At 42.3% G+C, this 25,117-nt stretch overlaps 1 protein-coding gene across 1 annotated transcript in view; it reads right to left on the bottom strand.

The window, feature by feature from the left end:
- The window catches only part of LOC308160401 (uncharacterized protein), a 34,503-nt gene that overhangs the window by 7,143 nt on the left and 2,243 nt on the right, over positions 1-25,117 (bottom strand). Inside the window, exons 5-18 of the mRNA XM_080534315.1 lie at positions 22,391-22,501; positions 20,896-20,905; positions 20,418-20,510; positions 19,495-19,723; positions 16,679-16,743; positions 13,086-13,341; positions 11,666-11,841; positions 10,920-11,142; positions 9,916-10,085; positions 8,649-8,898; positions 3,717-3,865; positions 2,837-3,092; positions 2,175-2,293; positions 1,187-1,424 (exon numbers count right to left, since the gene is read on the bottom strand). Of these exons, the coding sequence (XP_080390441.1) occupies positions 1,187-1,424; positions 2,175-2,293; positions 2,837-3,092; positions 3,717-3,865; positions 8,649-8,898; positions 9,916-10,085; positions 10,920-11,142; positions 11,666-11,841; positions 13,086-13,341; positions 16,679-16,743; positions 19,495-19,723; positions 20,418-20,510; positions 20,896-20,905; positions 22,391-22,501 (2,345 nt within the window). The remainder of the gene's footprint in view (positions 1-1,186; positions 1,425-2,174; positions 2,294-2,836; positions 3,093-3,716; positions 3,866-8,648; positions 8,899-9,915; positions 10,086-10,919; positions 11,143-11,665; positions 11,842-13,085; positions 13,342-16,678; positions 16,744-19,494; positions 19,724-20,417; positions 20,511-20,895; positions 20,906-22,390; positions 22,502-25,117) is intronic.

The following is a 25,117-nucleotide window of genomic DNA, read 5'->3' as shown; positions in this document are numbered from 1 at the left end:
GTGCCTCAGCACTACACCTGATTTTTTCAATCCAGCAGCTGCCATCAATCCGTCCAGACTGTCCAGGGCCCAGAACCTAGGTCTTTGCTGTGTTCAGGCCCTGGATGGCCCTGGGGTAGAAGCTGTGCTTCAGTATGTTTGTCTACAGGAGAGATGATTGGTGTGGACTACCTGTACAGGCAGACAGGGAGAACCCTGCGGCAGAGGATATTGACCAGCTGCTGGAGGACCTGGCCATGAAGGAGGAACTAAAGGATGAGGACTTCCAGGACGCCACCATTGACCCCACAGTGGCTAGCCATTTTACTTTCATTTTTTACTTTGCGTCCCACCACCAACCCCCCCCCCCCCCCTACCGCCCTTGTGTTTGCTGTCCCTCCTGTCGTTTTCTCAACCCTGTTTGCTCCACCTGCCCCTCATCTGGCTGTCCTAAAGGTCCACCTGCCCCTCATTTGGCTGTCCCAAAGGTCCGCAAACGGACTGGAGGCCAACTCCTGCAGGAAGAGTGGGCAGCACAGGACTGCAACGACAGCCATTACAGGGGACGCTCATTGTCCCTCTTTTAGTCTCTGACTAAGGAGCACTAGTTGGATAAGATGAGGAAGTAGGAAGGCAAACGTCTGTCTCCCCCAAACCAACCCCACTGCATTAATAATATATATTATAACTAACAATATACTGCCTGATTACTTGAACACTACTTCTACTGAAACATGTACTGTTCCATATCTGTACCATATTGCACAAGTTCAAATCCCATCTGGGAACACTGCCACCAGGAAGGCACTTAGCCATAAGTTACTCCAGGGAGACTGTCCCTGTCATCTCTAATTGACTTCTAATAAGTTGCTTTGGATAAAAGTGTCTGGTAAATGATCAAATGTAAATATCTAGGAAGCTGAACTGACAGAGAGGTGATATCTGGGAGGCTGCACGAGAGTACAACGCATTCTGCATAAAGTGATCACATTTAGGGGCAGAAGGGTTTGATTATTACTATAACCGGTTGATTACTGTAAACAATGTCATGCTCTGTCTGTTTCTGGATTAATGTAGGCATTGTGACGACAACGAAGAAAGAATATGACATAGCAGTGAGTTTATTGTTACCTTGAGTGCAGCTGAATCGGAGTTGGTTTCAAACCAATATCACAGCGAAAGAATGGCCACAATGGCCAGCACTTACCTCCTGCTGTTGCGACACTGCCTGTATGTCTTCCTAAGGCGCAGGACCCTTGAGTGGCACTGCTCGCCTGTTTTTAAGTGACCCATGATGGCTAGCTTCTCTGAGATACTGGCAAAGATGTGATGGTGGCCGACGTGGGCTCTGAGGCTCCTCTGGACCTGGTCGTTCCCCCACACCTCGATGAGGGCGAGCGTCTCAGGCTCAGACCACGGGGCGGATCTCATCCCATCATCGGAGTCTGTAGGGAGACATTAACACATTGAAAATGTAAGAACAGCCGAGCATTTTTACCTACTAAAAGAGCCGCCTCGGGGGTCAAACGGGGTCAAACCCCCTCTTTACAATGCTCAAGCTGCTATTTACACACAATGACCACTAGTTGGCCGTCTTGTAAATTAGCCTGCATCCTACACAGAAAAACTGCAAAATAGCTTTATATTAGCTTATCCTGATGTGATTTTGAAAATGTAAGGATACTGGGTGGTAGAACGCACATATCTAGGAAAAGTCATGAAAGGAGGGTCCTGAAATTCGAGTGCAAAGAAAAAACGTACTCACTGATTAAGTGTTAATACATAGTATGTTTAAAAACCTCCAGATCTGGAGAGGTCTCAATGAACAGGGGAAGGTTACAGCTGACCTTGAGGACCCACGGTGGCCTCGTACGAAGAAAACACACCACAAGCGTCAACCTCAGCAGGCAAAGCTCAATGTACAAAGACAGGCCTGGCGTTGGCGGCTCCACAGTTTGAGCCACAGAAGACACGCAGCAGCCGGTATGTCCAGCACGCCCACGCGCTGCTGAGGTTGACGCTTGCGGTGTGTTTTTTCGACATTAGAATCATGAAGCAGCAAACCATTCAGACACGCACACAGGGTAAAAAAAAACACAGGGTCCTGTAACACCACAGGGCTATGCTTATAGCATGACGTACATGACGTTGGAATTAATTGAGCCACGTTAACATGAGAAGCACCATCACATTACCTGCGTCGCGCTCCGCTTCGTCCTCTCCTTCATCGTGTTGGTCAACGCAGGCCGCTTCCTTCTCCAGTATTCTCTCCAGCTGACTGTAGAACTGGTACTCCTCTTTGATTATTCCACACCTGATAATAGGAGATGGTACACTTAATCTGCCATGAGGGGTCATTTGACCCCTTTGAGTACAAAACAACTCTACCTTTGCAATTCTACCGTTGCAATTCTACCGTTGCAATTCCACCTTTGCAAATCAAATTTCAGGACCCACCTTTCATGACTTTTCCTAGATATGTGCGTTCTACCACCCAGTATCCTTACATTTTCAAAATCACATCAGGATAAGCTAGAATGAAGCTATTTTGCAGTTTTTCTGTGTCGGAAGCAGGCTAATTTACAAGCGGCCAACTAGTGGTCGTTGTGTGTAAATAGCAGATTTACATTGTAAAGAGGGGCCTGAGGCAGCTCTTTCAGTAGGTAAAAAGGCACGGCTGTTCTGGTGTTAAGGAGCCATTTATAAATCTTTTTTTGTGGCGGTAGCATATAACTACATACTGTATCTTAGGCTTCAATGGACCAGGTTAGAAGAGACATGTTTGTGGTTTTCAACAATTAAAACCAGGGGAAAAAGTTTTAAAAATAACTATGATAACATGAAGCACCACACTTACTCTTTCCTGTCGTAGCGCTGATGGAAGTCATCCCTCATGGACTTGACTTTCCAACTACACTGCTCTGGGGTCTTCCGGAAGCCTAGGTTGTGCATTTGTTCCGACATGTCAGCGTACACGTGGCCATGGTGGACGAAGCCACCAACCCTTCGTACCTCCTCCCCCCATATGTCTAGAAGGGCTTGGGTCTCAGAGTCTGACCAGGAGGCCAGTATGGTCTTCTTAGATGTTGTGTTGCTGTCCACCTCCTTCCACTCTTGAATACAAATATGAGCAATAATATGATTGCATGTTTTGGTGACACACTTGTCAATTCTTCCAAATGCATACAGGTCTCTTGATGCGACTACGTTTAAAGGGATAGCTCACCCAAATGATGACTTGTTTGTTTCCTAATCCTAACCCTGAAAGCAGTCTATGGACAAGGACAAAGTACAATATACACTTTGTGGTCTGTTCACCTAATTACACCACTAATGCTAACTTTATGGAGCAATGAAGGTCGATGTATACGATATTAGCATGTTTTAAATGTCGTCATCCAAAAGTCTCTGAAAAGACTCAATGGCCATGTCCGGTGCTCATACTGCCTACTGTTTACTAAAAGTATCCACTACATACTAACCATACTACATACTATTTAGAGCCCTACCTGCTCCAATGAATTGTGGAATAGTGTGCAGTGACTTCAACCTATATGGAAAGGCAGATCTAGTATGACATCCTAGAATTTGACAATGAGAATATAGCGTGTCACGCAATAACATTGGGTAATTTTTTAATTATTATTTTTTACATATTATTTTTTAAATTGAGAGACAACATGAAGTAATTTGAAAATGTTGCTTCTTATCTAGTTTGACACAAGGAGATATTGTACCTGTCTCAGGGATTGAAGCACTATTGGATTCTTCCGTTATGTCAATGTTCATGTCTGCTGCTGCTGTGCTGGTGGAAGGAGACTGCCTCTGAAGTATTTGTTCCAAAAGATCGTAGAACTTGAAATCAATTCTCTCCGACCCAGATAAACTAGACGTCAAAGGTAAGGACAATGGCAGGTGTGAGTGGTTGTCATGGTGATAATCAAAAAGGTACACATTATAGAAATGCTACATATACAACAGTCAATTATAGAGTTGTCCCCCACAATGAAATCAGACAGGGGACTGTGGATCGGTACATTTGGGTGAATGACGCGTCTTGCCATAGAGATCTGCCGTTTACAAAAATGACACTTATTGGCCGTGGTATGGAGGACCAAGTCTGTCAAAATTAACAATAAATATATAGATACATAAATGAATGTATGAACAAATAAATGAATGAATACACACAGTAATAATGAAATACATTTCTATATTTATTTATTCTTTTACGCATTCATTCATTGTTTTCCACATTCATTCTTTGTTTTCCACATTCTTTTCCACATTCATTCTTCGTTTTCCACATTCATTCTTTCTTTTCCACATTAATTCTTTCTTTTCCACATTCATTCTTTCATTCTTTCTTTTCCACATTAATTCTTTCTTTTCCACATTCATTCTTTCATTCTTTCTTTTCCACATTTATTCTTTCTTTTCCACTTTATCAGATCTGTATGCAAATATCTGGGGGCGTATCTTGCATGTTGTTCACGCCCCTACGCATTTTCATTGGTTGATACCCCGTGTGACGTGTGAAAGCAGCGACGCAGTTATCACCACAGACGGGTAGAGCGTCTATAGCCCCGTTCTCACACAGCCTCTTTCACCCTATAATTTCCATGGAATCCCAAACTATGTCGACATCCCAAGCTATTCCCGTGTTGTCCCCTTTCACACATGTCGGCAATGGTCTATACTAGTCCATCAGCACTGTATGGGAGAACTTGGTGATAACCACAATACCAGTTGACTCAATTAGACATAACCCAGAGCGCATATGCGCAATGCAAGACAGCTGAGAGTGTCTCCACTACGTTTATATCACAAAATGTACATTTGATAAGTAAAAGTAAGCTAGCTAAGTAAGTAATCTAGCTGACTATGACTGGAAACAAAGTACTATCCAGTTAGAATTATAGAATATCTAGTTGCGTTTTCCTGCTGGTCTCGCTGCCTGGGTTTGAACAGACTTTGTGACTAAAAATGGCTTTAAAAAATGCCTTTCCACCAAAGAACCGTATATATATATGCCATATATATGCCATATATCATACCTCCACTATGATTCATATGCAGAGTTTGACTTAGGACGGCACCAGATTTTTTTTTCCAGCCTAACCAAATGGAGTACCTCTCTAGCCCAGGCAGTGAGCTGACCTCATGCACTGAAAAACTGTTTAAAGTACAATAATGAGTATTGTACTACTTGGACTTCTATTCTTTTTTCCCCTTTTTTTTTAAACATGCTATTATTGGAAATTAAGTAGTGTCTGCTCTTGGCTGAGGGCTTCACCACGTCACGCGCAGTATCAACCAATGAAAATGCGAAGGGGCGTGGACAACATGCAAGATACACCCCTATATTTGCATACACATCTGATAAAGAGAAAGACAATGTTGTATTCACATCGAATAGTTTGTCTTTGTCATTGTCAGATGTGTATGCAAATATAGGGGCGTATCTTGGGCGCACTCTACGCATTTTCATTGGTTGATACTGCGCGTGACGTGGTGAAGCCCATAGCCAAGAGTAATAGTCCTTGGGCCAAACCCCAAAATTTAACATTTCATTACCATCTGGGTGGGCAAATTCTAGATGTGATTTTTTGTATTCCTATACATCCCTAGATTATGTTTTGATATGATAGACCTTTTGGTTTGGCAGCTTATTAATGGTTAGTGGTTAGGGTTAGGTCCCTTGCCATATCTTGCTTCCCTTCGCATGATTCGCGAGTAGCTGTGCTGTGGTTGTGATAGAGACATGAGCCCTTTCATGTTTTTTATGCGCCTGAGTCTCCTAAACACGTAGAGACCAACCCTGAGTCGATCAGAGCTTCCTACGATGCGGGAAAGTTACCATAGCTCAGCGTAGGAAGCTCTGAACGACTCGGGGTTGGTCTCTACTTGTTCAGGAGACCCAGGCGCATACAGTACAACTGGCTCATGACTCTATCACAACCACAGCCCGAGCTACGCGCGACTCACGCGAAGGGGAGCAAAATATGACAGGGCACTCAGGGAACTTTCATTTTTTTGTGGACCTGAATGCAGGACACTGAGGCCGAGGCAGATGAAAGGTCAAACCCATGGATGGGTACATTTATTGTTATTGTTTTCTTAATTTTTATGTTTAAATATACAAATTATACATTATCTATTTAAAATAGGCGTTTTTCCAGACTCCAGACTAGAAATCTAATGAGTAAAAACGAATGCCAATACCAATCGTATGACATGTGCTATACAAATAAACTTGCCTTGCCTAAACCCTTTTGGAAGGTTTTGTTTATGTCCAGGTTTCACACATCTCTGTAGTTACATGTTCAGTGAGTGAGTCTAGTTGCTGGTGACCGCTAGGACCATAGGCAGATGCCTTGTTGGTAAGTAATTTGTTCAAAGCAAAAAACAAATAAAGTGTGTGTTTACCCCCTCAAATAAATTAACTTAGCCCCAGTCAGATCCATATTTAGAGGTAAGTTACCTCAGGTAACTTTAGCTAGCAAGCTAGTTTAGAGTTAGTGGTAATGTATATCTAGCTAGTTAGATAACTAAGTGACCTTGGGTTCCCTGAAAGGTGCTATATAAATTCAAGTTATTATTATTATTATTATTATTATTATTATTATTATTATTATTATAACCAGCTAGCTAGTTTTTTCCACCATAAACCATTTCCTGAAGCCACAACCATCTCCCACTACTGAAGCTACAGAGCAGCGATGCAGATCCAAGGTCAACAACATTCGATCTCTGATGCCCAGCTCCTCCTCTCTGTCTCCCTCTGCTACCAACCCCTCGCCTGGGAGTTTGCCATCCCTCCCATGCTTCACAGAGGTTCAGCAGAGCCACACTATTGAAATCCTTAGAGGTATGAAATCATGCACTTGCGCCCTGGACCCCATTCCCACTGCTTTGCTCAAGTCATACATCCCCATTCTCAGCCCATTCATTACTCAAGCTGCTAACCTCTCCCTTCGAACTGGTCATGTCTCATCTGCTCTCAAAGTCTCTGTCATCCGCCCCCTTTTCAAGAAGCCCACCCTGGACCCGGAGGTTCTAGCCAACTATAGGCCTGTCTCCAACCTTGCCTTCCTGTCCAAGGTGCTAGAGAAGGAAGTTGCTTTCCCTAGGTTTGACCCTCACCTGACCTTCAGTGACCATATAAAACACCTGTGCAAAACCTCCTATCATCTCAGAAATATTTCCAAACTCCGTCCCACTCTAACCCTCAGATGCAGAGAAACTTGTCCATGCCTTTATCTCCTCAAGACTGGACTACTGCAATGCGCTCTTCATCGGGATTCCTGGCAAAAGCATACAGAAGCTGCAATGCATCCAGAACAGCGCTGCTAGGATCCTGATGAGAGTCCGCAAATACGAGCACATAACCCCCACATAACCCCCATTCTACACTCACTACATTGGCTCCCTTATTCAAAAAGGCCTTTGACTGTTGAACTGTGTTCATTCTTGAGATTTATTTTGTGTTTTTTTAGTTAAAGTTAAATGTTTTTAACTTATTATGTTTTAGGCTGTTTTTTGTTTTGTTTTGACTCTGTAGCACTCTGTAGCCTGCTGTGTACCCAGGCCTGAGACAGGGTTTTATATTGTAGTAATATTAATGTAACTTAATTTACGTTAAATTTACAGAAGATTCCTTGTTTGTAGTGCCTCTAAGTTGTAATGAGATCTGCCCCAATTACTGCACCCTGACAATATTTTAGTTTAGAATAAGGTTGGTAATTTAATGTCAAACTAGATGTATTCCTCTATTTCAGAGACCCGCAAAAAAATGTGGCATTCACTGGTAGGGGGGTAGGTGCGGAAACGTGACCATAGCTCAGCCTAAGAAGGTCGATATCTACTGTTCAGGAGACTCAGGTGCGTAAAAAACCCTCTGGTCTCACGTCTCTATCAGAACCACAGCCCGACCTACGAGCGAATCATACGAAGGGGAGCAAGATATGGCAGGGGACTTTTTCTGGCAAAACTCCGGTTTTGAAGAAAAGCAGTCCATACATTTAAGAGGTGATAACCACTAATAAGCTGCCAAACCAAAAGGTCTATCATATCAAAACATAATCCAGGGATGTATAGGAATTTAAAAATCTAGAATTTGCCCACCCAGATGGTAATGAAAAATGGTTTGGCCCAAGGACTATCTCGACTTTGTCGCTTTTACCACATCACGCGCAGTATTAACCAATGAAAATGCGTGGGGCATCAACCAATGAAAATGAGTGGGGCATCAACCAATGAAAATGCGTGGGGGCGAGGACAACATGCAAGACACGCCCCCATATTTGCATACAGATCTGATAATCGGGGAAAGAATGAAAGAATGAATGTGGAAAAGAAAGAATGAATGTGGAAAAGAAAGAATGAATGTGGAAAACAATGTGGAAAACAAAGAATGAATGTGGAAAAGAATGTGGAAAACAAAGAATGAATGTGGAAAAGAATGTGGAAAACAAAGAATGAAAGTGGAAAACAAAGAATGAATGCGTAAAAGAATAAATAAATATAGAAATGTATTTCCTTATACTGTGTGTATTCATTCATGTATTCATACATTCATTTATTTATCTATATATTTATTGTTAGTTTTGACAGACTTGGTCCTCCATACCGTGGGGGTCAACATGTTGACACTGTAGACGTGTTACCTTATGCTTTCCTGACACTGGCGGAAGCTGGCTTTCAAGCGCTTGATCCTGGTGTGACATTGCTCTGCGGTCCTGCAGTAATCACGCAACTTGAGCTTTTCCGAAATCTCAGAGTAGATGTGTCCGTTGTGAGGGCAGAGCCTCAGGTTCTGCTGCACTCTTTCATCGCCCCAGAGTTCCAGGAGGGTGAGAGTCTCTCCGTCTGCCCAGGGGATCTTCTTCCTCTCGTCTGGCCCGCTGACAGCTGCCTCTGGTGGGAGAGGAGATCGACAGTTGGCCTTAGTCCAGCACTTCCCAAATCGGGGGGTCCCCTGAGACTGCTTTGGGGTTCAAATCTAACCGACGGGCAGACGAGCATAAAGATGTCTTTGTATGACGTCACTCGGCTACTGACGCTGCTATAAGTCATCATTTGCTCCTGTCAATGTAGCATATTAGGAAGTGGCTGCTGATTGGCTCAAAGTAGGATCATTACCAAAACCTGAGATACGTAGCCGTCGACTGACCACCTTGAGATATAATTGCATAGCTTACGGCGTGCTTCAGGACGAGTACAGTAAGACAGAGTTTAAAATATTGACACGTGTGCGATGACGGGGTAGTAGGGAAATAGCTTGACTATTGGCCGTGTTTTATTTCAGCTCATTCACCTCGGAAAAACAACCACAAGGAGGCGTCATTGTACATTGCACAAGTAAGGATCAATCATGTTCTGTGTGAGGTTGCTTCAAAAAGATGGGATGCAACACAAATTGCTATTGTTTATCTTGTGGAGAGCTCTGGAACACCATCACATGACACACTCACACAATTATATTTTACATTCAATCGTTTTTTTTTAATCAAAATAAAACTAGATTTTCCTTTAGCGAAGTTGATGGAATACAGGAGTATGCCGAACAACGTAGGGAGATGAAAACAAAACAAATTGTTGGTTAATTTCAGTTTTAAAAATCTACCCTAACTGTGTAAAACATTATATTATAGAAATCGGCATACTTCTGTACATATACTGTACATCAAGCACTTTGAGCTGCAACGTTTGCAGGAAAAGTGCTAAACAAATACAAATTATTATTATTATTATTATTGGGTTTTTGGACCAGTCGAAGGTTGTGTAAATCTGTGTTTATAAGACTGGAGAGAGTTATAGTACAGCACAGTGTGGTGTAAGTGTCAAGTGTATACAAGGCTGTACAAATGTGATCATTTCTGACACTACAGTAAAATAAGTGTTGGTTAGCAAGTAGAGAGAATGTAGCCATACCCATCTCCTGATAAGTGTAGACAGAGAACTCGTTGTCTGTTGTCTGTCCTTGTTGAGATTCCAGTTCCATGTCAAGGCTGTTTTCTGCCACATATGAGGGCAGCTCATTCACCAGTATTCTCTCCAGCTGGTCGTAGAACTTGCACTCCACCTGCTCCCTTCCGTTCATGCTGAGTATGAGAAGAGAAAACTGAATATATTTTTGGAGCATAACTTTTCATTTTAACTTTATCTTAACATTACACTCAAATTGGACAAGACTGTAGGAAATGACGTCACGCCCATGAAAACAGACACTTTCATCAGATATTGTAATGAACAAGACAGATCCAGAGAGTCCACTTGTTTCACTGTTCACTTGTTTCAATCGCATCCAATCACACTCCCTATCCTCTAGTCTGTTGCATCTCTGTTGTTTTCGAAGTCTATGGCAGCGTTGCCTATGATACAAAATAAGGTAGCCCGCACTCACTTTTTCGTTGCTCCAATATTTTATTTATCAAGCGACAAGCTTGATAAATAAAATATTGGAGCAACGAAAAAGTGAGTGCGGGCTACCTTATTTTGTATTAATATTACTGCACTGTCAGTTTTAGCTCAGCACCGAAGACAGGAGGATGTGCGTTATTTTTTCTTTAAGCGTTGCCTATGATGTCATATCCCAGTCTTCCTTTAATTAGCATTTATCTATTCATAAAATACAGTAGTGTATTTCCCTATCAAAGACCCACTGCCCAGTAAATTACAACATGCTATAACTTTCTATGATTTGATATGCAAGCACAATGATAATGTTACTTAGAAATGTTGAGTAGTCACACAAATAATAACATACTTTTAGTATATAGTCTTACCATGCAATTTCTAGACAATGAGACAAAAATGTGATCAATGGCAACCATTAAAGGATAATAAACAGACCGATAATAATATATACAGATAATAAACAAACCTGCTGGACTGCAAATGTACACACATTATAAAATAAGAATAGCCATACATACTTGTTCTCATAGCACTGTCGGAAACTTGCTTTCAGCCTCTTCACCCTGGTCTGGCACTGCTCCACTGACCTGGTGAAGCCCTGGGCAGACATCTTTTTGGATATCACTGCAAAGATGTGTCCGTTTCTATGCATGCCCCTCAATTCACTTTGCATCCTGTCCTCCCCCCATATGTTGATGAGGGTGTGGGTCTCCATGTCTGTCCACGGAACACTTCTAGTTTCTTAGGTACAGAAGTAAACAAACATAAGCAAAGCGGTTAGGGATCATTAACACTAGAACAGCTGTGCCTTTTATGGCAACTAAAAGAGCCGCCTCGGGGGTCAAATGATCCCCTCTTTACAATGCTCAAGCTGCTATTTACACACAACGACCACTAGTTCCTACACAGAAAAACAGCAAAAATAGCTTTATATTAGCTTATCCTGATGTGATTTTGAAAATGTAAGGATACTGGGTGGTAGAACCACATATCTAGGAAAAGTCATGAAAGGAGGGTCCTGAAATTTGATCGAGTGCAAAGATATAACATTTTTCTTTACTCACATGGGTCAAATGACCCCTCATGGCTGTTCAAATAAATTGAAATATGAACAAATATTTAATCAATTATGCAAAATCGGATTTAGAATTTGATGTTAGCCCTTATATATTTTTTGGGAATGTGCCACATGCAAACAAACATTAGCTCCTTTCAAAGAGCCAATATCGCAAAGGTTACCAGAAAATGGGCAATCTGACCATACCGATGTCTTCTCGGACAGAGTGGCTCAGGAACTTCCAGTCCTCACTATCTGGTGGCTGCTCTCCATCGAGCGTCTCTTCAATGTCATAGGTGACCTCAGGAACAGTGGAGGGGGCCACAGTACCCAGGATTTTCTCTAACTGGTCATAGAATTTGCACTCCAGTCTGTTGTTCCCACTTGTGACGGAAAATTTGAGAGGGCATTGTTTAAGTGAGGTACAATTACAACAAACCTATCGCTAAGCCACGCCCCCTTTGAAAACTCGGACAAACAAACAACACTCGCTCAAATTCTTTACTGACAGTGACCGACTGACCGACCGTGACTGAGTGACATTCAATGACTTACAATGGCGGGAGTTCAAATTTCTGATTTACAATAGACATGTTTTTTAAGGATGACAAGAATATTTAGTCTCCAAGCTTTTCACCATCAGATATTAGCGAGTTGTTTGTCAGAGTTTTCTACCTGTAGTGACTTTTGCTGTGATATGATTGGACAATTTCGATTTTGGGGTGTGGCTTAGCGATAGGTCTATTGAAATAGCCCTATCCAACAACAATACGCCTTTATTCTCTGACCTAGCGAAAATGCTACAGCGTTGTGGGAGAGACAATACATATGGCACAGATTAAACAAAAAAACTAAGGGGAAAACGGATGGCGATATGTGGCCACTCTTCACTCTATGCACAGCTCTCTACTACACACTGCATAGCCAAAAGGCAGCTATTAGCACCCAGGTATTATATATTATCGATGTTCCAAACACATGGAGGTGACTGTATCTTCAGGATACATCCCTATGGCAATGCCGTACAAACAAACAAACAAAATATTGCCTCTACGTATCTTTTTTTACATCTGTTTGTTGACAAACATATGCATACAATTGGCACAATTCGAACCAAGTAGGATATTTAGTTCACCAGAGAGGGCAGTAAAGATCAAAACTACGCCGACCCATTAGTGATTACAGACCCCAAAACCTTGTACCGTATTTTACGGACTATAAGTCACACTTTCTTTCATAGTTTGGCTGGTCCTGCGACTTATATATCAAAATATATATAATTTCATACTGACTGACATGAACCAAGGAGTAACATGGAGTAAGTTACGTTAACATACTGGACACCTATTCAGCCTGTTGTTCTGTGTGCTATTGTGTAGCTGAATAACTTGCCTTTCCAGATTAAATGTCTGTTCTTGGTCTTGGATTTTGTGAAATACATTTCTAAATAAATGCGACTTATAGTCCAGTGCGACTTATATATGTTTTTTTCTCTTCATGACACATTTTTTAGCTGATGCGATTTATACTCCAGAGCGACTTATAGTCCGGAAAATACAGTACGTACTATATCTAGAAATGAACAAATGTTTTGGTATTGACAGAGAACAACGTATTCTGTACTCACCTGTTGTGCTGGAGACACTGACGAAAACACTTCTTCAGCCGTTTGATCCTGGTCTGACACTGCTCGACAGTTCTTACGTAGCCTCTTTCGCTCATCTTTTTAGAAATGAGAGCGAATATGTGACGGTTTTTGATGCAGCCTTTCAAAACCCGCTGCACTGAATTTTTTCCCCAAATGTCAATCAGGTTGAGAGTTTCGTCGTCCGACCAAGAGACCTTGGCATCAGTCATCAAGGGATAAGCAACTCCCTTAGTGTCTAAACAGAAAAGACATGTCACACTGAACATTTCTGAAATGAATTGAACACAGCAAAAAACATTCATTTAGTTCATTTAAATGATATTGGTGATTGGTGATAGAAGTAGATTTTTAGATAGGCCTGAGCTGGATTATTCTTCCTGCTACGACTGGTGGATTGATGATTCACTTGCGTAGTCAAATGTATTGAGTGTAAGTCGCTTTGGAATAAGGTGTCTGCTAAATGCCAAAAATGTAAATGTAAAGGTCGATCGCAAAGGTAGTGTGGGTAGATCGCATGGCATTGAACAAAACCCCAAAGAAAAAAAAAGAAAAAAAGTTCGCCTATCATCCATCCTCGATTCCTCACTATGGCTTTTGCCACTTGATTGACGTACAGGTAAGCCAGTCTGAGATCTCATATTTTCACCTAACACCTAACACACAGTTCCCTGACCCTCAGCACAGGCGCCCCCCAGGGCTGCGTCCTCTCACCCTGGCTCTTCTCCCTCTACACCAGGGGTCGGCAATTAAGTTTGGCCTCGGGCCCAAAAAAATTTGAGCCACTAGATGGCGGGCCCGAAAATAATCAAAGGCTAATTTAAGTAATTGATTGTTAAAAAATGTGACACGTTCTAATGCTTTGACTTTTCTTTCGAAAAATGTACACATCGCTAGTCAACTAACACAGCTTGTTTTGTGAGCCTGCTAATAATGTAAAGTAGTGTTCTAGTTAACTAGGTAGCAGTCCAATCCATTACGTTGCAGTATTTTGGCTTGACTAGCGAGTTTGTGTTGTGATTCTCAACAACGTTGAAACGTAGTTTCACCCTTTTCCATATTTTTGACTAATAAATGTGTGGACTGACGATGTAGCACAGCCTAACTTATTCTAATAATTATTTAACATACTTTTGTTCTGATAATTATTCCCCCCTCCTCCCAGACAAGGTCACATTATTATTGGATTGGTTGTTTGCGTGTCGGGTGAAGTTAGCTAAACATTTAACCTTCTAGCTAGCAAGAGAAACATAATGTCACATAATGGACAGCGAACTATACGTTCATCCTACCTGGTTTCATCAATGCAAAGCTGTTGTGAGACTCACATTTTACGTGCTCACAATGTTCCCTTTCTATACATGCGAGTCGTCCTTTTCGTCAATGAATGTGATAAAGACGCACGAGAGGAATCGATTGATGCATAAAAACCTTGAGAACTGCCTGCGGATTAAAGTGACGTCCATATCACCAGATATCAAGCAAATAGTGACCGATGGGAGATGCTTTTTGTTTGCGCAAATTTTGTTGTCAATGTTTTTCAGAAAATTAAACAGAATTTGCTTTGTTACTGTTCATATGTGTGTTGCTGTCACATATACGTAAACATTACGTTTGAATGGTTTACTGAGCTCGTGTTATATTTTTCAAACCACACACCGCATGTCGGCTATTTCAGAACCACGCGTTGTCCACCTACTTATGATTCACCATGAGGGGTTCAGCGTCAGTGCGCTTCGCTGCCTGATTGTCTGTCCCTGTGTCATTCACTCTCAACATGGATAAAAGTACAATAAGCATTATTCAGGTGGAGGTCGATTCTCTATTCGGACATTATAGGCGCTATATGTGGGACTGTCGGCCCGATATTGAAAAAATAAAAATAAAAAAAAAAATAAAAAAAGTGGATTCTCAAAATAATCTGCTGGGCCAAATATTATTGGTGATGGGCCAGCAATGGCCCACGGGCCGCCTATTGCCGACCCCTGCTCTACACCAACCACCTGATATCCCTCCACAGCTCAGTCACCATTCTGAAATATGCAGATGACACAACCATAATCGGACTCATAACAAATAATAATGAAGACCATTATCGCGAGCAGATAACCCAAGCAGTCACTTGGTGCCTCAACAACAACCTCCAGCTCAACTCATCAAAGACACAAGAACTCATCGTAGACTTCAGGCACAGCCCCACAAATAGAGCACATAAAATTATCTCTGACCCCTCCCACCCTGCTCACCACCTGTTTCAACTGTTGCCCTCTGGACGGCGCTACCGATCCCTGGCCACCAAAACATCCCGTTTCAAAAACATTTTTTTCCCCTCTGCTATAAGGACTCTCAACACCTGACTCACTGCACTAACCCTGCCAGACGTACTGCACTTTATAAATTGTAAATATGTTCTTGTCTTGTGGTTATGTGTGTTCATGTCCATGTGATAGTTATGTGCAATGTGTGTATGTTTTTTTTACACTGCTGTATTGAGCTGTACCGAAAACAAATTCCACCGACCTAGGTTGTGTGGTCATTAAACGATTCATTCATTCATTCATTCACCACCGCAACCGCAACCGTCAACCGCGCCAACTACTAAATACCGGCAAGCTAATTACCTAGTTAGCCTTCCAATTTCTACTATTTACTATATAATACAAAAGAAAGGGTATACAAATGAGTGGGGAAGCTGGACCAAGTAAGAAACCAATAACGTACAACTTCCATCCAGAATGGGAGGACTTTTTTTTCACGATGTGATATTGGAAGTGTATCTGTCTGATCTGCAAATCTACGGTGGCTATTTAGAAGGGAAATGTGGCAAAAGAGCGAAAACGTACGTCACGTTCTTGTTAAACACAAGAAGTCATTCAAAGACGGCGAAATTGTGAAAAAAGCGTTTCTCGAGGCTGCAGATTGCCTTTTCGATGACAGATCCACATGACCGCCTTGCAGCCTGCCTACGCCTTGCAACCAGCTCCTACAGCCCTGACTACGAGAAACTAGCTGCATTTATTTCCTCCTTTCAAACTTAGGGAACTACCTGTTTTGTATCTGGTTTACTTTTCTGTTTGTTGGATCAGTAGTTGGCTATGGCACTGCAGACTGGCTGTCTGTGTGTGAGTGAGAGAAAGTGAGTGTGTGTGTGTGTGTGTGTGTGTGTGAGAGAGAGAGAGAGGGGGAGAGAGAGGGAGGGTTTGTGCTATGGCTCCCTATGCAGACTGGCAACTGTGTGTGTGTGTGTGTGTGTGTGTGTGTGTGTGTGTGTGTGTGTGTGTGTGTGTGTGTGTGTGTGTGTGTGCGAGAGTAGCAAAGAGGGTGGGTTTGTGATGGTCTTCTCCTGTGTGGCTGTGTGACAGAGAGAGAGAACGTGTGTTGTGAGTTTACTATGCAGGCTGGGAACTGTGTGTGTGTGTGTGTGTGTGTGTGTGTGTTTGTAGTATGTGCGTGTACGTTTGCAATGTTTAAACTAGACTGGTAGATCTTGGCAGACTGGCTACTTGAAAAGTAGATCTTGGTTCAAAAAAGTGTGGGCACCCCTGGTCTACAGAATGATTTGAGAAATCCCATACCTGTGTATTCTCCCCATATGGAGATGATGGGAGAGTCACTGTAGTGTTCGAGATCCACAGAATCCCTAAAAGAGGGGAATGCAGAAATACTTTAACTGTACATAGCTCATAACTGTATCTAAACTACCATACATGCCTTACTGTACCTGTATCACTATCATTGTCATGTTTTTTATATCATATTCTTATATCACTTTTTGCACTTCTGGTTAGATGCTAAACTGCATTTCATTGTCTAGTACTTGTACTCTGCAATGACAATAAAGTTGAATCTGATCTAATTTAATCCATGCACAGTTGATATATAAAAACAAAATACACAATAAAAATACATTTTGGAACACAACAATGACAGTGAGTGAAGGCTAGCTAGACGGCACACACACAACTTCAACCTGCAACCTGGAGTTAGTCAACCTACAGGCCATCGGATTGGTGAACAACATGGAAATCATCAGAGAAAACTAACCAGAGAGAGAGATTAAGGGGGTGTTCTCACTAGAACATTTGCTTCACTTGAAACAGTTTAGGATAAAATTTGCTTTGCTCTGCGTCGTTTGGAGCTGTGAGAACGCGCATTCGAAGTCACTCCCGGAGCAAAGAACCAACGTATGCTCCACTTGTAAAGGGTGGTTTCACTCCGGTTAGAAACGACGCATCGAGGCTGTCCATAGGAAAACAACAGCGCATGCATGTTGATCTGGATAAGAGCGGGACGAACGGGCAATTTTCAATTTTTCTGACCAATCAACTACCACGTCTGTTGCTTCGATTGCGTATGTTACTTTGTTTACATAAAGGGCTGTGAGAACGCAAATCAGAGAAATCATTTATGCAACAATGTTGCAAACTCCACTTGGTCCTGATTCAGACTTTCATGTGAGAACATGACCATAGAGTTTAGCTACGTGACTGACCTAAAACATCTGCTCTAAAATACCTAATAAGACGATTACAAGTATGGGTTTCAGAGATTTGTGCTGCAAATCTGTCAGTTGGGCTTCAGTTGGGCTTCAATTGGGCTTCAGTTGGGCTTCCCCTCACACTTTCCTACGTTTCTACCGCCTGTATTCCGCTGCACATTCTATGGCACATACGGTCCTTAGCGTTGGAACTGAGTAGGGTGAACCGGGTACATTTCCATGTACTCACTCAGGGTTTCTCTATAGCAGTCATGTCAAAGTCAAATACACAGGGGGCCAAAATAAAAAAAAGTGTACAAGTGGAGGGCCGGGCTGGTTCAATGTTTATTAAAACTCGCAATTATTGCACATATTGAACCAATACCAATAACACAGCCTATATTGCACTTAACATTAATCATTAAATTAAATTAAGTTAAACTTAAATGAAATCAGTTGCAATGTTTTCTCAAGGCTCTTTCAGTAATAAATTGAAAACAAATTTTTCTTATTTTTTTTTCTTATTTTTAAACAGCTAAATGTAATTTCCCTTCAAAGCTCAATGGCAAGATACAATTTATTTATTTATTTAATGCAAAAATGAAACAGCATGCATTAAAAACAAATCAGTGTACTGCTCTGATCCTCACCAATGACTGTCTTTTATAATAAAATTAGAAAAGTTAGTGCAAACTTGCAAAAGTGCAAAACAGTTGCATCTATCTTAGGCAACATTTCCCTGGGTCCATTCAACTGGAGAAAAAATAAATAATTCCCTTCAAAGAAATATCAAGTCCAAGTCCATTCTGCTCACTTGAGTACAAGTTCATTAATGTTTGGGGTCAGGCTCTGAGCTGAGGAAATCCTCAGGATTGAGTTCAGGTGTTCATCAGTAAGACGACTCCTATGTGATGTTTTGTTTAGTTTCATCAACGAAAACAGTAGTTCACACAGGTATGTGCTGCCAAACATAGACGTTGTGCGATCAACTTGGGTGCGCAGCTCAGGCATTGTGTCGGGGATGAAACGAGCAAACTCAGCAGCGCCACGGACTCATATTTTGCCTTCAGTGTGTCATTACACTGGAGCTCAATCAGCTCCATTTGGAGATTTGCTGATGCACTTTCCACGTCAACTGCAAATGGATTGCTGAGCAGTTGAAGCCTGCTTTTTTGGGCTTCAAAGTCGGAAAATCTCCGCCTGAATTCGGCGGTTTGTCAGCAAATGGTGTACTCGGGAACACTCGGGAATTGACGGCGATGTTTCGGCCTCCACTGTCACTGTGCTGCTGCTGCTCATGACGAGTACTGAAGTGAAGAGAAGACGCGGGGTCGCGCTCGCTCGCGGGCACTTGGTACGCGCCAATGCACTCGCAGTGCATCTTGGGACTTGTAGTATTATGGTGCTGCGGGCACATAATACTGCGGGCCGGTTTTAATAGTAATTAAATATCATCCCGCGGGCGAGAGAGAACTCATTCACGGGCCTGATCTGGCCCGCGGGCCTTGACTTTGACACATGTGCTCTATAGGCTTCGGCAATCTGGGTATGTAGCCCTGATTCTTTGAGGCGAGATCAGGGAGACTGTGAACAGGTGGTTTGCAGAATTCAATTCGGGGCACATTGCTGTAGCAATGTGGGTTGGGGTGTTCCAGGCGTAATTGAATAGGGTTTCAGCGAATAAGGGTACATAGGGTGCATATCACATAGTGATGTCTCCTTAGCCTTGATTTAAAAATGGACACCGCCTCTGACTCCCTGACATGGGTTGGCAGGCCTCTCCAGAGTGACAGGGACCTATAGGAAAGGACCTGCAATCTCTCTGCTTACTTTTAGTAAAGACACTGTGTTTTCATGTTGTTTACCCCAAGTGACCCATAGATTCACAAACTCCTGATTGGTTTCAGTTCTTACGGAAACAGCGCTGAGTCCGTAGGCTGTTTCGGAGGAATCTCCAAACTGTCACTTAATTTTCTCTTCCGAGTCCGTCTTTCGCTCCAACTCGGGCCAATCTCATTGGCTGGAAAGCTTAAGTCTTCCGTCTTGCCTCTCCATAGATGTGATTGGTCAATGGGCACATCAGAGGGCCCCTCTTTCTCTAGACAGGTTGAAACCTTGGAGTACGGATCGGCAGGGATCACCACTCTTGTGATTAGAGGGAGGGACAGAGAGGAGAGGATGAAGTCCTCCATGGGTAGAGGACAAGTGTCTGAGAGAGAGAGAGAGAGAGAGAGAGAGAGAGAGAGAGAGAGAGAGAGAGAGAGAGAGAGAGAGAGAGAGAGAGAGAGAGAGAGAGAGAGAGAGAGAAGGAGAGTAAACATTCTTTCATCATCTTTTCATTCCATTCTTTCATTAATCTTTTCTAGCCATAGGGCATATGAATGCCATAATGATGCTGAGGCAGAGGCTGTGCTTCTCAGAGTGCGTTAAGTCTTGCCGTAAGTCTTGACTGGTAATACCCAGTCTCTGAAAGTGTGCCACCAGAATGTGTAAAAGGCCCAGAGTGCAAGGAAATCCCAATATGAACTTTAGTCTCTTTGCACAGCCGATGTGTCTAATGACACACAGTCTAAGCGTCAGGCAAGCAAGACTACTTCTCACCTAACCTCTCACATAACCTACAACTACTCAATGACAGTGTTTCTGTCTATTTGATTGATATGAGAACATTCTTCAACAAAATGTAGAATAACAATTAAACGTACCTATGATAACTCACTTATTTAGCTGCCAAATGCCTTCATTGATGATAAGTATAATGCTCAAAGTCAAAGTAAGAGTAGGAGTCAGGAGGGTAGCCACAATTATAAGTCAATGTGATCAACTGACAGACTTACCTTGCATGCCCATGTGTCCCAGATGTCTGTGGTGCTGAAGGACAGCGTTCATCTCTTTTGGAGGAGAGGCCGACTGCAAACACTCCTCCAGAACTGAGGGGGCAGCACCGAGCCATGACACCATCTGACAAATGTTACTTGTTACCAAAACCCATTCTCAAATAAATGGACTGCACTTATATAAGCGCTTTACAACGGCCTCTCATTCACCCATTCACACACACATTCACACACCAATGGCGGCAAGCTACCATGCAAGGCGCCGGCCTGCTCACTGGGAGCAATGGGGTTCAGTGTCTTGCCCAACTACACTTCGACATGTGGCCAGCCGGGGCTCGAACAGCCGATGGGCCAACCTTGCGATTATTAGACGGCGGCTCTACCTCCTGCACCACAGCCACCCCATAAATCAACTGTTCAAATCAGCCCATACATCAATACAATACATCAAATCAACACATCATATCAGCCTATGCACTTGTGTAGATCTGAGAGGATTGGAGAGGTGTTAGCAACATGGGAAACATTCCCCCAAGCCAATCAGAGCTCCAACCATGGCAATCTTGGCAAGGAGTTTGATGACCATAACATCTCAGGTGCACTCATTCTCTTTTGCTTTCAGCCCCTGTAGTCAAAGGTTCCAATGGCACTTGTTTCACTCAACCTCCTCTGTTCCTTTTTCTGAGGCTGGTATTTTCTTTCATGAGTTAGGTTACCTCTTTGTCCATTGTCCCCAAGTTTGCCTAGCAGTCCTTGATTTCAGCCACATTAAGATTCTACCGCTTTTGGCAATGCTGGTATTGACAGAGTTCTGCTTGAGTTGCGAACTGAAGTCATCCATCTTGGAGGTCAAGTTCTCCAATGCAGCTAGGATGACAGCATTTGGGACCTCAACAACATTTATTGTTGGTAACATTGGTAATGCTCATATCTTCTTCTTTCTTTTTTTCTGGCCAGCGCAGGGATCTTTAGTAACCTAGGCATAACCTTCGAAGTCATGTAAGATAGCTTCAGCAGGGAATGACGTGGCAAGAACCTGGTCTCTGGGTTAAAAAAAAATTTTTTTACATATAGATAATTATGACGCAACTATTGTTGTTATACTTTCTAAATGACTTAAAACAAAATTGTAAATAAGATTTTATAGGAAAGAAGATTTCAAGACTAAATCTGTGACAGGTAAAATAGTGCAAAGTGATGCTAGTGTTCATTTCGCCATCTGGCCGGAGGTCCTGAGGAAGGGACTTCTGGCCGGACTCCAGCTCTTCCATACGTCTGCTAGAGAATGGTACCCTTTGCTTTTCTACATCCTTTCTAACCAGTGTTGTCAGATTTCATGCATACTTTCCATCCTAGATCCTGCCCAATCCACTAAAAAGTAGCCCAATAGGGCAGGGCCCAATCTGGCAACACTGTCACGCTTCTTCTGCCTGCGTTTTGTTTACATACACTACCAGTCAAAAGTTTTGGAACACCTCTGCTTTTATTGAAATTCAACTAAAATACCAAAATGTCATCAATCAATCAATCAATAAGTTGAATTGATTGACGCAAGGATAATTATGTAATTTTGGAATTCATACATTTGTTTTTATAGGGTCTCTGATTTGCATAGGAATCGATATATGTCTATAAACCTTTTAAATTGTGTTTACTTGGCGCTGTTATTATGCCTGTTTGTTTTGTTCTCACAAACCCAGAGAACGTTGTTTCAGTACCGAACTTAACTGACTGAAAAGCACCAGAAGAACTTTCATATTTTCTTGCTCGTGGATCAAAGCCTGGAGCGAGGTTGGTACACATCAGATCCTCATACATCTACATAAGTGCAATGTTGGGACAACAATGGTCCAAAACCTAATCTGTCAAAACTGAAGAAATAAAAATAAAAACTACAAAAGCTACAAAAAAGCTGAATAGCTGAATATGATATACTGATGGTTCAAGATCTACATTCAAGGCTTGTACTGTACCTGTTCAAAGTCTGGCACTGGTAGCAGTTCTTCCAGTCTAGAGAAGAAACTCCACCCCAGCATCTCCAGGGCTTTGTCATACTTTGGGCCATAGTGTTCTGGGAACACCTCCTGAGAGAGAGGGAGAGATAAAGCTCAGAGGATAAAGGAAACATGATCAGCCCTCCAGCCCTCCCCCTACAAGGCTTTCTCCTCCCCTCTAGCCTCTAACGTGGGAATTCCTCTTCCTCCCTGCCAAAGGAAGTTATGACAGATTCTGGCCTTGTTACTGACAGAAATGGGATAAGGGGTTTGGTTGGTGGGTTTGTTGTTGTTGAGATTTGGTTGTTCAGCAGATGTTGTTTGGTGGTTTGACTGTGCTTCCCTCTCCCAGGGCGCTGCTGACTTGTTGGGTGTTCAGTTAACTACTAGTGAACCATTGTTTTCGTTTAAACAACTTTCTCTATGTGATGTGCTTGATGCCTTGCTTAAGATTGATGTTAACAAATCCACTAGTGCTGATGCTCGATTCTTTCCTGTTACACCTTTCTGCTCCCCTGATTGCGGAGTCATTAACTCATATTTTTAATCTGACAATTATCTCAGGTGTTATCTCCAAGGTTGGAAGGCAGCCCATGTGCTCCCTCTCCATAATGTTGGTGACCCCCTCTGACCTAGATAACTATCCTGCTTTTCTAAAGTACAAGAGTCCCTGATCAACTCGCAGTTGAGATTTGTTTAACTTCCCATTACATTTTTTTGCACCACTATGGCTTTACACCAGCACAATATCAGCTTCTACACTTTTAGATTTTAGTTTTAGATTACGTGTTAAGTGGCCTAGACTTGTGCTGATCGATACAGCTGATCATTACCTACTTATCCAGAGGCTTTTTCTGAGCTTCAAACACTGCATTTACTGTTCTTCTGAAAGCCATTATTACATTGAAATTGGTACTTAATGTAAGAAAACACAAGTATGTTTTTTTCCCCAGATCACAGAAAGACATGTACTCATCTACATGTACCATGTACCAACATGTACTCATCTTTTCTTCTGGAAAAGAGTCTCTGGTCTCAGTAAGCTCTCCCCTGTATAAATCAGGGTTCCCACACCTTCTGAAACATCAAATTCAAGCACCTTTCAAAGACTTTCAAGACTCAATTCCCTCAAATTCAAGGACCCAACACGGCAAAGTTTGAGACAGATCTAGATGAGAATGTATATAATGGCGCTTTTCCACTACAGGGCCAACCCGGGTCGACCCGGGTCGGCCCTGGTCTTTAGCCTTTCTCCACTGCCAAAAGTACCCGTGCCATCTTTAGTACCCGTGCCGAAAATAGTTATTGTTCGGGATGGGTAGCGAAAGGTACGAAAGGTACTTTTTTGCCAGGCTGCGTGTGACGTGTGACGCTGCACACTGTTGATTGGTCAATGGAAATCGTCATCCCATGTTCATAGATTTCTTCGCTAACCGCCATCTTTAAATACCACAACAGATTTCGCTCTCGGAAAATGTCACTTACTGTTTCTGTAATAACTTATTAATAAAGATTAGAAAAATTATGATAACCATCGTATTATCTTAGTTTAATGTCATTTCAATGCATCATAGAACTTTTATTTACAACAAGCATAACAAAAAAAATCGCTATTATGGCGATGTCCTGTGCCTATGCTGTTCCTCAGTCCAGGTAGATTCGCGTCTTGCTGCCTTTAACACATGTCGGCGTTTCCCTGGTTGCGAGATCTAAACTACTGGAAAGCGGCACGTAACAGGCACGTAACATCCATACGCTGTATATATAAATAAATATATTTGACTACCAGCAAGACACCGGAGCACTCGTATCTATAACAAACGCTGAGATTGTATGAGCCCCGCGTCAGTCAGCCTTTCCGTAGAAATACATCGCTCCGTTATATATCTAACGTTACATGTTTTAAGGCTGATCTGTGCATGATAGTGTTGCATTATGTTGATCTATTTATATCGATCTATTCTTGCCAATTCCTTATTGCCAGTGGAAAGGGGGAAGGCTAAAACACTTTGAATGGAATAGATAGGACTTTTCATTCAATGGAGGAAGCATGATACTCGCGAGTTCATCTTGCTTTTCCCCCCGTTGATGTATTAAACAATCTAAGCAATCTAATCAGATCAGTTGTTATTATGTAATATTATTGATGGATGTGCCATTTTTGATGGAGAGCAGTGAGTGGATGACTGGATGTGAGCATGTATTTGACTAATGCCGATAGATTCGCGTCTTGCTCCGAAACCGGAGCTGTCAGCGCAGACAGGATTTTACAGCGTTCCTTCAAACTATCGTAATTCATGAACTATTATGCCCAATCTAAACAATTCAAACAGTTTCTGAAAGCAGAGCAGTTGCACTCTTTGAACAGTTGAACTTTTTTAGGCTTATTACGGTAGTTCACCAACAAAAAAAAGCACAGTGCTCAACATGTCAGGAGAAATAAAAATAGAATCGGGGCTTTAACACATGTCGGCATTTCCCTGGTTGCGAGATCTAAACTAGTCTACTAGAACTGAAAGCGGCAAGTAACAGGCACTTAACGTTACATGTTGTAAGGCTGATCTGTGCATGATAATGCTGCATTTTGACATAATTCTTATCGCATTTCCCCCCGTTGAGCTGTATAGCGGCACTTATTACAGTGAAGTGTTCTTATGACACGTAACTCCACCTACAGTCCCGGGTCGCTCAGTATAATGGAGAAGC

The sequence above is a fragment of the Nansenia antarctica genome (genome assembly GCF_963989245.1).
Source record: "Nansenia antarctica genome assembly, chromosome: 6".
In the NCBI taxonomy this organism is placed as follows: Eukaryota; Metazoa; Chordata; class Actinopteri; order Argentiniformes; family Microstomatidae; genus Nansenia; species Nansenia antarctica.
This window is presented reverse-complemented; position numbering and strand designations above follow the sequence as displayed.